General features: G+C 40.8%; 1 protein-coding gene across 5 annotated transcripts in view; it reads left to right on the plus strand.

The window, feature by feature from the left end:
- Rev3l (REV3 like, DNA directed polymerase zeta catalytic subunit) overlaps positions 1–9698 on the plus strand; it is a 143651-nt gene extending 133953 nt beyond the window's left edge. For 3 of the 5 annotated variants that reach the window (XM_006512622.3, XM_006512623.4, XM_006512624.4), the window contains 2 exons: positions 1780–1989; positions 8571–9698. In XM_006512622.3, the coding sequence (XP_006512685.1) occupies positions 1780–1989; positions 8571–8711 (351 nt within the window). In that variant the 3' untranslated portion in view covers positions 8712–9698. Of the gene's footprint in view, positions 1–1779; positions 1990–8570 lie in introns of those variants that run through there. The other 2 variants (NM_011264.3, XR_380057.4) reach the window with 2 other exon arrangements.
- Positions 9699–12522: the final 2824 nt, after the last annotated feature.

Raw genomic sequence — 12522 nt, forward strand, 5'->3', positions numbered from 1 at the left:
TGCCCTCTTCTGATGTGACTAAAGACAGCTACAGTGCTCTCATATACATTAATAAATGTTTTTTATAAAAGAAAGAAATACATTGGAGGGGACCGAGGATATGTGGTTGCTGCCACTAACAAGATGACTTGAGTTCAGACCCCTAGCACCCACATAAAATGGTAGATAGTGTATGCCCTAACCCCTACACTGGGAGGCAGAGATAAGATAAGAGAGTTCCAGTGGCTGGATAGCCAGCCAGTCTAGCCAGTCTAGCTCCAAATTTAGTAAGAGACCCTGTCTCAAAGGGTCGGGGGAGTGAAGACAGTGAAAGTAAGTACCTGAAATCAAGCTGTGAGCTCCACATGCTATACACAGCACACATAAAATGCATGGGATATAAGCCAGGTGGTGGTGTACACCTATACTTCCAGAACTCTGGAAACTGGAGCAGGAAAATGGTGAACTTGAGGTTAACCTAGCCAGGTTAACATAGCAAGATCGTCTCTCAAGGAAAAGAATACATGGGATTTAGTATCTAGACATAATCCTGCAAAAAAACAGATGAAAGAACTGATCTCCAGATACCATTTCACTTGAGTCAAATGCCCGGTGTGGAAGCTTAGAACAGAGCTTTGCTTGGACTCCTCTTGCTTAGTTTAGGGGCCTGGAAAGGTAAAAGTCGAAGCATCTGGGGCACATTTTTCTAAAAGAGGATTCATTTTTTATCTGTTTGTGAGAATTTACTTCAAATGTGCTCAGTCATTTGTCAATAATTCATAGTATTCAGCCAAACTAATAAAGAAAAATCGTTTCTTTTTTTAATTATATTACATTTTTAGAAAGAAGGGGAAACATAAGCAAGGAAACTAAGGTTAGAACTACTTCAGAGAAGCTTTGCTGGTTATTATAAAATGCTATATCCTGGCTAGAAGCCAGGAAATACAGTTTTTTGTTTTTTGGTTTTTTTATATATAATTGCATGACCAGCAAGAATTCTAAGTCAGTGACATTTCTAAAATGCTTTACTCCCTATTTATGCAAAGTGATTTTATAAACTCCAAGAACAGAATATTATTTCCATGTCAAAAGAGTACCTGATCTCTGAAACAGATACTATGCCAGCTAAAGAATTCCTGGGGGTATGTATCCAATTAACTTGAAATGCTTTGTATTTACTTTCATTGGAACTTCCACACTCTGCTGACTAACAAAACAAGACATCTGATAGTGGTGTGTCAGCTCAGGGGCTGGACACATAGTCTAGTGGTTGACTACTTTTTACTCATATAGAGGACCCCGGTTCAATTTCTAGCATCATATGGTGACTCACAACCACCTATAGCCCCAGTTCCAGGAGATCCAAAAGGAATATATGTATTACACATATATGCAAGCAGGTAAAACATTCATACATGTAAAATAAATAAAATCTTTTACAATGTAAGGTCCATATAAGTCTTAAAAAGACTTCGGTCCAAAGCCAGGCGGTGGTGGCGCATGCCTTTAATCCCAGCACTTGGGAAGCAGAGACAGGCGGATTTCTGAGTTCGAGGCCAGCCTGGTCTACAAAGTGAGTTCCAGGACAGCCAAGGCTACACAGAGAAACCCTGTCTTGAAAAACCAAAAAAAAAAAAAAGACTTTGGTCCATAAAGACTTTGATCACTTCTATATACTCCCTTATCTAAAACAATTTTTCAACATTTGTTAAAGAAGAGAAAGAAAAAACTATAATTAGGTGAGTAGCTGCTTTGCTGTGAAGATCACTCTGACTTATTTCTGAATTGATGTATTTATAGATCCAGAAAGCTACCAGCTCCTCCAGAAGTGAACTTGAAGGGCGGAAAGGCACTATCTCTCAGTATTTCACTACTTTGCACTGTCCTGTGTGTGATGACCTGACTCAGCATGGTATCTGTAGTAAATGTCGGAGCCAACCTCAGCATGTAGCAATCATCCTCAACCAAGAAATTCGAGAATTGGAGCGTAAACAGGAGCAGCTTATAAAGGTACAGCCTTGATCCGTAGATCCCAACACCCAGACGGTCTGATTCTTCAGGGAGACAGCATCAGCTCTTCAGGGTAGAATGAGATGTGAATCCAGTGTGAACAGTGAAGTGAGCATTCTAACCATATAGACTCTTAGTACAGTTGGCGGTAGAGAAATGGCTCAGGGACTATACCAGTGTCTACTGCTCGGGCAGTTCCTAGCACCCATAATACAGACAGTTAGCAACTATTGGAACTCCTGTTCTCAGGATCTGGTGCCTTCTGGCCTCTATGGGGACCTTCAAAAATATTATACACATAAGCTCAGTCAGGAACACACAAATAAATATTAATATTTTTAATTAACACTAACAATTTTAAAGTAAAAATGGTTTGTTATTTTATAATTTACTTTTTTGTTTTATAGGATTGAATATTGTTTATTAAACCTAGATTACAATGGCCATCTACCCAATATTTTTTATTTAAAAATAATGTGTTACAGCTCTGCAGGGAAAGGTTTCTTCAGTGCAAATGTAACAGTTCTGCTCCAGGAAGGGAGGTTTCCCCACTACACGTGTTACAGCTCTGCACCCACAGGGGAAGGGTTTCCCCAGCAAAAGCATTACAGCTCTGTTCCCAGAGGTATCCTGGCAAGGAACACCGCAGCTAGTATCTGCATTAGATCTTTCACCCTAATAGCCAGGTTTTCTCTCACTTTATTAAAACTTACTTACATCCTGCCACTTAGGATCTGAGCGTTCTAAAAAATATCACTGCTTCTTGGTATCAGGGACTGGAGTATTGCTGTGTTTGCTTGTAGGAATATGGATTTTCGGATGTTGGAAAGCAGAAGAATGCTGTAAATGATGCTTAGTGGGCCATTCTTGCAGTAGCATAGAAGGCGGTGGTGCTGAAGGTGATATGATCTGTGGGGTCTGGCTCGAGAGGTTTCAGAGGAGAAGAATTTTAGTTGCCTAGAGATGGTTCTTTTCATTTTAGTGAAGAATATGGCTGCTCCTTGTCCTTGTCCAAAGAGCTTTCCTGAGGCTAAGGTAAAAATACTTAGATTAATTGAATTGACAAAGGAAGTCTCAGAAAAGCCTAGTTAGACTTTGTCCTTTGGTTCACTCTTATGAGGAACATTTTTATCAAGTGTAGCAAGCTTAGAAAGGAAAAATACAAAGTGCATGGTTCAAGGATTAAAGAGGCACCAGGAAGTGGAATAGAGCTAAATCTCCATTCAGGGATATTACATGTAATTAAAGGAGTGGTGACTTTGGGGCAAGATCCCACCCAACTTAAAGCTTATTGTTTATGTGTTTAAAGTTGAACTAGGGATAGTTATATCATGTTAGGTGCTATTATAACCTGGTAATTGTTTTCATTTGGACATAAAGATATATGATTATGTCAGATTGACAAGAGATAGGTTGTGATGGCTATTCTTGGTTGTCAACTTGACTATATCTGGAATAAATTACAATCCAGAACTTACAAAGATCTTATGAAAAAGAAAAGGATGGTGGTACATGCCTTTAATCCCAGCATTCAGGTGACAGAGCCATCAGATCTCTGAGTTCAAGGTCAGGCTACAGAGCAAGTTCCAGGAAAGCCAAATTTAGGCAGTGAAGGATGTAATAGAAAAACGGGGCCATATTTCAGCCCTACCAAGCAGCAGAACGTGGCAGCTTCAGCCATCTGGCTCTGACTTTAAAGTGAAAAGTATAAGGGGTTCCTTGGACAATTAATGATACTTAGCTGGAGCCTGGAGGAGGGCCTGTTCAAGTTGCTGGGATGGCTTAGTAATGGGTTCAAGAAAGGGTTCATGTGAGGGGTCAAGGGCCACCTTATATAAGGTGGTCAAGAAGAGAGAGAAGGAATCTAGGAGCATAAGAAACCAGACATCCCTGAGAAGAATAGAATTTCATGCTTGCTAGTGGGACTGTACATGACTGGATTAAGTGTTTTCTATCTATGGTAGTGGCCTTGGCTAATCCCAGATAAGTAGCTTGAGGAGTAAACAGCTGGACCTTAAAGATGAGACTCTATATCCCTTGCCTGACAATTTAATAAGGTAGAGGTATCTGCCTGGCTGATTTGCAGGGATGGACTACAAAGAAAAAGATCATCTACATATTGTATAAGCTTGGATTTAGGGAGAGATAAAGAGAGTCAGAGGCCAGAACCTGGCCAAATAGATTTGGGCTGTCCTGGACCCCCTGGGGTAGGATGGTTCAAATAAGTTGGGTAGATGTTTGGCTATAAAGGGGCTGGGGTATCCCATACCCAGGGATCTACCTGAGAGAGGCTAGTAAGGGAAAAGGTATGTCAAAGTGTGTGGTTTGGAGAACAGGAGGGGAACAACTGGTGAGTTTGAGGTCAAGCAGATGTAGGGAGCAAAAGAAATAGAGGCTCCCATTTTGGCTAGGAGGCCCTTCCCAGCAAGGGCTGGGACAGGTTGGCACCACTAAAAAGGAAAGGTTAAGAAGGATATCCTGAAATATATAGCTGAGTGGTGAGGCTTGGTGCGCCTGATAAGGCTGTCCCCCTATTCCAACAATAGAGGAATGAGGAGAGGTGAGTCCCCAGAACCTTGTCAGAACTGAAAATGTGGCCCCAGTGTCCAGAAGGCAGGAGATTGAGTGTCCTAATACTGTGGTGACTACCAAAAGCTCCCTGTCAGAGATGGCAGTGGTCAGGCCAGGGGAGCCTGGGCCCCCTCAGTTGTCCATGGCCAGATCAAGGAGATCAGCTAAAGGGTGACCTGGGTTTGATTTCCCCAATTGATGGAGTCTTCCAAAGAGAAAGACTGTATTTCTCCTGCTCTCAGTATTCCTAGAGTTGCTATAGTTCTTTGTTGGAGTTAGTCAACTTTAATATGTCTGTTTGTTCATGTTTGGGCAGTCATGTTGATTAGACTTTAGAAGTGTAGCTACTGACATTGCTAGGCAAGGCAAACTCCCTGATTCTCTAGTTCTTACAACCTTTCTGCTCTCTCTTCCAAAATGTTCTCTGTGCTCCAAGGCTGCATTTTGATTACATGTGGCTTTCTATATTGATTCTCTTGCACAGAGTAGTTTCCTTGATGAGGGGTGAACACTACACTTATCTGCAGGTATAAGGACAGATGTTTAGAATGTAGAGATTATACTAGTTTAGTAAAGTGGTGGCTGTAGGTCTGCCTCCAGGGTCTGTGACCTCACAATGATATTTTTTAAATGTCTGCCTTCTTAAGGTAAAACATAGGTATCCTTTTGTGTTAAAATTTTAAATTTAAGTGTGAATCAAGCTGTAACACTCTGGGTTTAATCACCAGTAAAAGCCTTACAAGTAAACATTTCAGCTAGACTTAGCAAGTTAAGTGTCCCAGGCTAGATTACTTACCAGGCAGGCATGGAAAGGTCTTAACTAGTCATCAGTTTGTCCTGGCACCTTAGTGTGGCTGTAGTGCGTACAGCTGCAGCACAGAGATGCTCTAATGGGAGTAGATGGAGGCTCTTGGTAAAGATCTAATTAGCAAGATGCTTCCTAGAATAGTACACTGCCTTTGCAGAGTATCTGCTTCTAAACAGTTTGCTTGTGGTAATAATGTGACATTAGATACAGTGACCAGTGTGCTTAGGAAAATGTGCATTCAGTTGACAGGCATTTTACAGATCAGAATTTCAGTGCCTTGTGAGCTATGTTTAAACCAGAACCCCTTGCACAAATGAACTAAAGCTTGTTCATCTCCTTAATCACAGTCTAATGCTGTCTCACTTGATTCTGAAATGGCAGTGTAAGCTGGCTGGCCTAAGAACTGCTTAATTCAGATCATCTTCCTACCTGAGACTCCAAAGTAGCTTAAGACTGAATGCTTGCACCTTTGGCCCCCTTTCTAACCACATAGTTGTTCTGTATTTCCTTGACTCTGAAGAGTTCTCACTAGTATTGGTTTAAACTAGTTTTCATATTTAGTAATCATATTAACTACATTTATGACTTGAAGCTAAGCATTATTTATACCTGATTGTGTAAGGCATCATAATGTTTCCCCTTTGCTAGAAATGTGTTCTGTGATTAATTATTCTTAAGCACTGTCTTAGTAAGGATTCTACTGCTGTGAAGAGACACCATGATAAGGCAACTCTTTAAAAAGAAAGCATGCGACTGAGGTCTAGCTTACAGTCCACACTTTTCCAAAAAGACCGAACCTCCTAAGCCTTTCACATAGTGTCACTCAAATCTATGGTCCTATGAGGACCCTTCTCATTCAGACTACCACATTCCATGCATTCAGTCTGACCTCTAAAGTCCCCATAAGTCTATCAGAGTCTCAACACTGTTTAAAAGTAGAAAGTTCAAAGTCTCTTCTGAGACTCATGGCAATCTCTTAACTGTAATGCTCTGTATGCAGATGGCATACTTTCAACAGATCATGGCATAGAATATATATTATCAGTCCAAACGTAGGAAAGGAAACTGAGAAAATACTGGACCAAAGCAAAACTAAAATCCAGCAGGGCAAACTCCAAATTCTGTATCTCCATGTCTGGTGTGCACTCTTCAGATTTCTAGCTAATGTCAGCTTTGTTGGCTGCAACATGCTTCTTTCTCTTGGGCTGGTCGCACATCCTGTTAGCAGCCCACCTTGCCAGGTATCCCATGGCTCTGGATCTCCAACATCCTGGGGTCCCCAAGGCAACCAGGCTTCACTTTCACAGCATCATACAGTGGTCTCTCTGAACCTCCATACAGAGACCCCTTGATGTTCCCCTAGCCTTAGTGGCTTTCCTTAACCACTTGAGGGAGATTCAGCAATGTCTTTCTTGCATCCTTGACTCTAAAGCCAGAACCGTGTGGTCAGAGCTACCAAGTCTGCTGCTTAGTGGCCCTGGAACCCAGCCCCTTCTTCCATTACATATTTCCTTATGTACCTTGTACAGTACATGTTTATGTATTAGAATGTGATGACTTAGTGTGCGGCCAGTATGCAATGACTGGATCAGGTTAATTGACATTTCTTTGTATTAGTAATATCCTCTCCTCCCCTTTTTGGCCGACGGGCCTTATATCCAGAGCTGGTCTCAAACTTGCTGTCTAGCTGAGGATGACTTTAAATTTGTGCTGACCTCCCTGCCTCTAGCTCCTGCCTGCTGGGGTTATGGGTATGCACCACTGCACTCGGTTTATGTATATCAGCACTGGGGATTAAGCAAAGGCCTCTCTTCTACCTCCTTTGGGATAATTACTATTGATTGTTATCACCATGCTGTGTTCATGACTAGAACTTATTCTTCCAATGTAAGTGTATTTTGATACCTGTTACGCAGCCTTTGTTTGTTTCTTCTCTCCCAACCCTCTAGTGATCATTATTACATTCTTTATTTCTATGAGATGTGACCAATTTTAATTTCTATATATGAAAATATGGCGTTTTTTTCTTATATATCTGGCTTATTTCAGTTGGTTGCATCCTTATTGCTACAAATGATGGGCTTTCCTTTATGACTGAACAATACTCTATTTTGTAGGTATGCCTTATTTTTCCTATTCATCTGTTGCTACATACCTCAGGTGATGCCATATCTTGAATGGTTGAAAATAGAACCTACAATTAACATAGGAGTTGAATGTGTCTTTGATATAGTGATTTCATTCATTTAGATATAGGCTCAGTAGTAGAAATACTTGCATCACGACTAGTTCTATTCCTAAATGTTAATGTCCCCATACTGTCTTCTGATTCATTAATATCTTTTTTTAAAAATAACTATTCTAATTGAGATAACTGATATCTCCTTGTAGATTTGTTTGTTGGTTTTTGGTTTTTTGAGAGAGAATGTTACAGCCCTGGCTAGCCTGGAACTCAGGACGCTCCAGAGTATAAGAATTATACTTATATAATTCTTATATATAAGATCTAATTCTTATATATGGCAGATTATAAGAATGTGCCAGTACCCCCATATCTCCACTGTGGTCTTATCATCCTGCTTGTTAGTGATGTTAGCTGCTTTTTCATATTTTAGGGGCTTGCCGTTAAGTTTGTTCATTGTAGGTATTTCTCATCACATGAATAGTTTCCTAACATTTTCTCCCAATCCACCGTCCTTTGCTATGCATAAGCACCTCGTTTAATAGAATCACAGTGTTGGTTCCTGCTTTGGTTGCTCATGTTTTCAAATCATGATCCTCAGTTGTGACTTTGTCAGCAGTGTGTGCAAGTCTCAGTGGCTTAGGTCAGTCTTGTAGGACTAGATCTGAGACAGGGCTTTTCCAGGTGCTGGGCTCTGGTTCAGTAGTCTGGGCAAGCACAGGTAGCCTGCCTGTGCCTTTCAGTGTAACGAGGTAGCATTGTAAATGAAAGTGAACCAAGAAATAAAATGAATCTTGAGACCGTTTTGTACTTTCCATGAAATATGGCTAGGCTTCTGAGATAGGAAACAGACAGAATTCTCTGTACTGAGTTAAGTTTGCCAGTTAACTGAGGTAGCAGAAAAGAAGGAATCTAAAAACCTGTTATTTACATAGGTGTGTGTGTGTGTGTGTGTGTGTGTGTGTGTGTGTATGTATATACACACAGAAGCATTCCTATTCTGTTTTCTTTCATCTTCAGATATGCAGGAACTGTACAGGTTCCTTTGACCGACATATCCCGTGTGTTTCCCTCAACTGCCCGGTACTTTTCAAACTCTCACGAGTAAACAGAGAATTATCCAAGGCCCCGTACCTGCGACAGTTACTGGACCAGTTTTAAGTTAGCAGTGTCACAGAATTCCAGGTGCTCTCTGCTCAGTGTTTACCACTCAGTTCCTCTGCATGGTGCTTTCTCAACCTCCATCAAGTCAAAGATGTTCACTGTCTGTCTGCCATCCAAGACTATGAAGATTTCTGCTAACGGGATTAAAAAGGATACATGCTGCTCTCTGGATAGCTTACTTCTTACAATGTACAAATTCCGCATCATTTCACCTTTGAACATTGTTTTATAATAATACAGGTGTTGGATTTGCTCCAGTTTATGTACCATCTTGTAAATCCATTTGAACAGATCATGTTTACTTCCCTGTGGAAGGAACACTGAAAACCTCTTAAAGTCATTCGTGTGTATTCCTTAAACTGTCTGTATCAGGATGTGTTGCTTAGAGATATCCACTCACTTTATAATTTTGACTGCAAAATATTTTGTAAATACACTTTTTTACTTTTCAAATAACTGAGTAAAATAATGTGCAATGAATTTTATACAATGATTTTCACGTTGTTGGTATATCTCCTCTAGGTTTTGCTTGACTCAAAGGTAGATTTGTTACTTTGATCAAACTGTGCAAATAGTACCATGTGTAGCATTTTTGAAACATTCTTTTCTAAAGACCGCTGTCTTGCTATAGCTACTAACGGGGCATTGTGAGGAACTGTGCAAAGACATTTTTGTTACAAACCTGTGGGCCTGTTGCAATACTTTAAAAATAAAATAAAAAAATTTATTCCATTTTGCTTGTTTTGTATAGACATTTCTATTGCTTCTAAATATGCTTAAAATATTTTCTTTCCTTATGTACTGTACAGTTAATCTTATTTGCCATCCCTTGAACACAAATGTGTATTTAGGATATTTGTATAACTGTATAAAATGAAAAAGGAATTATGTGGTCAGTGCATTGTTTTTTAAACTGGAAATCCTTTTGTTTTGAGAGTTAATAATGGAAACCAAATTAAAAATTGAATAAAATATGAAATACAGTGCTATGACTTTTATCTTAACATAAGCAGAATTCTCTTCATCGGTTCTATAAGCAACACGGGTTCCATCTAACCCTAGACTTTCCTAAATTCTAATGAGGTAAATTTGGGGCCTAGAGATGTAGCTCAATTGGTAGAGTACTTGCCTAGCATAGAGGAGGCCCTGGGTTCCATCCTCAGCACCACATAAACACAGCACAGTAAGCATGCGCTTAGGAGGTGGAGGCAGGACGGCCTGGAGTTCAAGGTCATTTACATGGTAGATCTGAGGCCAGCTGGGCTACAAAAGATCCTATCAAAATAAACAAACACCCCTCTACCTGTAACCCCAGACCTCTGGGAGGCTGAGGCAGGGCACCTGCAAATTCTAGTTCAACTTGGGCTACATGTAGTACGCTAGCTGTCTTGGAGGAGAATGGTAAACTTGGCTCATTTTTACAACCTGACTTCCATTCTTTTACCAAAACTTTGGGATTAGTGTTTTTTTAAGACAGCAGAATATTCTAGACAAAATTTAGCATCACCTTTTAGATCACATTGGTTGCTGCCAGTAAGAGGAAGTTCACTTCCATGCAGTCAGACTTTTAGATTAAGACTGCGGAGGGGAAACAAAGCAACATTTCCTTCCTTTTAAAAGCTTAAATGCCGATTATTTTCCCATAGAAAGGGCTCATAGACTGCCAGCTGCTTATCACCATGCAGGAGTTTCCCACTGCCAGGGGTTTTAGTTTTATTTTTATTTAGACAGGGTCTCTGTGTGTAGCCCCAGCTGCCCTGGAACTCACTCCGTGAAACAGGCTGCCTCTGCCTCCCCAGTGCTAGGATTAAAGGTGTGTACCACCATGCCTCACCACTGCCAGAATTTAAATACGTACTTTTATAAATAAGAGATTAACTTTCTGGAAATAACAATTATGGAACCAAAGAGATACAAATCATATCCTTCACAAGTCTTTTTAAACCATAGTCAATCCTCACTTTCTGGGATCTTTTTTTTATTTGTTGGGGGGGGGTGGGGGCTGGAGCTATCTGTAGTGTCAGAACTTTCACATGTATCATAGTAGCAAAATAGTATTTCAATAGTAATCATTTTGTATCATAAGTCAGCTGTTAATAGTTTTGTTTTTCCTCGGGTCAGACAGATCCATTTTTAGTAGTACTGAAGAAATTTTATTTTTTAGCATGTGTTCATTTATCTCAAAAAGAACTAGGAAAATTTTCCAGTGGGTAAAAATGTCTGTGCTTTAAGCATGAAGACCTAACTTCAAATCCCCAACACCTACATTAAATTTTTAAAAAGCCAGGCAAGGATGTATATTGAGAGGTGGAAATTCAGGTCCCATGAGCTCTGTAGTTAGCCAGCCTAGCAGAAATGACAAGAGTCCAGTTGGTTGAGAGACTCTGTCTCGGGGTAATAAAGGAGAAATTAATAAGGAAGACACCAGACATCGTGCTTTGGCCTCTGCATTTGTGAACACACACACACACACAAACTAGCTCAAAAGTAATTTCATTAAGCATTCCCTTAATTTGTTAAGATGTCTTGGGGTTTCCATTGCTGTGAAGAGGCATGATGACCAAGGCAACTCTTAAAAATTACTACATTTTTGGTGCTGACTTAAAGGTTCAGAGGTTCAATCTATTATCATCAAAGCAAGAAGCATGGCAGCATCCAGGCCAGATGGTGTTGGAGGAGCTACAAGTTCTGCATATTATGAAGGCAAGTGGGAAAAGACTGGCTCCCAAGTGGCTAGGAGGAGGGGCCCAAAGGCGACCCCCACAGTGACACTTCCAACAAGGCCATACCTCCTAATAGTGCCATTCCCTAGGCCAAGCATATTCAAACCACATTTCACTCCCTGGCCCCCATAGGCTTATTCAAACACATAAGTCTATGGGGGGCCATAGGTAAACAGCATAATGCAAAATACATTTAGTGCAAGTTCAAAAGTCCCCAAAGTCTATAGCAGTCTCAACAGTGTTAAAAGCCCAAAGTCAAGTCTTTTCTTAAACCCAGTCACTTAACTACAATCCCCTATAAAGTCAAAAGGCAGATCACATACCACAAACTTCACAAGGATATACATTACCACTCCAAAACAACATAGTGAAGGAATATGGGACCAGACCAGACCAAAAGAACAACTGGGCAAACTCCAAACTGCATCTCCATGTCTGATGTCAAAGCACATTCAGATCTCCAGCTCCTTTAATTCTTGTTGACAGCAACAAACTTTCTTCTGGGCTGGTTTTACTCTGTTAGCAGCTTTCCTTGGCAGGTATCCCATGACTCTAGCATATGTGACATCTTGGAGTCTACAAGGCAACTCAACATTAGATTCTTGTACCAGTGTCTAGGATCCACACATGATCCGGGCTCCTCCAAAGGGCTTGGGTTACTTCTCCAGCTTTGCCCTCTATAGCACTCTGACAACACTGTTGCTGCTGTTATTTGTGGTCATCCCATGGTACTGGCATCTCCAGTTGGCTGGAGTCTTCTACTGCAACTAGGCTTCACCAGTAGCCTCTCATAGGCTTCCTTCATGGTTCCAAGGCTCAACTTCTTTGCATGACCCCTTCAGTACTGGGCCATTAACTGCAACTGAGGCTGCACCTTCACCAGTGACCTTCCCAGGGCCCTCACAGTTCCAAGTCTCAGCTGCTCTCATTGGCCTTTTCATGCCTTCAAAACCAGTACCACCTGAGCAATTCTTACACACTACCAAGTCCAGCCACCTGGAAGACAGCTTCTTTGTGCTCTTACAAAACATGTCCCAGAAGATTTCACCTCAGTGATGCTGGTCTCTTCTTAATCACTGCTAATT

Source organism: Mus musculus, chromosome 10, assembly GCF_000001635.26.
Source record: "Mus musculus strain C57BL/6J chromosome 10, GRCm38.p6 C57BL/6J".
In the NCBI taxonomy this organism is placed as follows: Eukaryota; Metazoa; Chordata; class Mammalia; order Rodentia; family Muridae; genus Mus; species Mus musculus.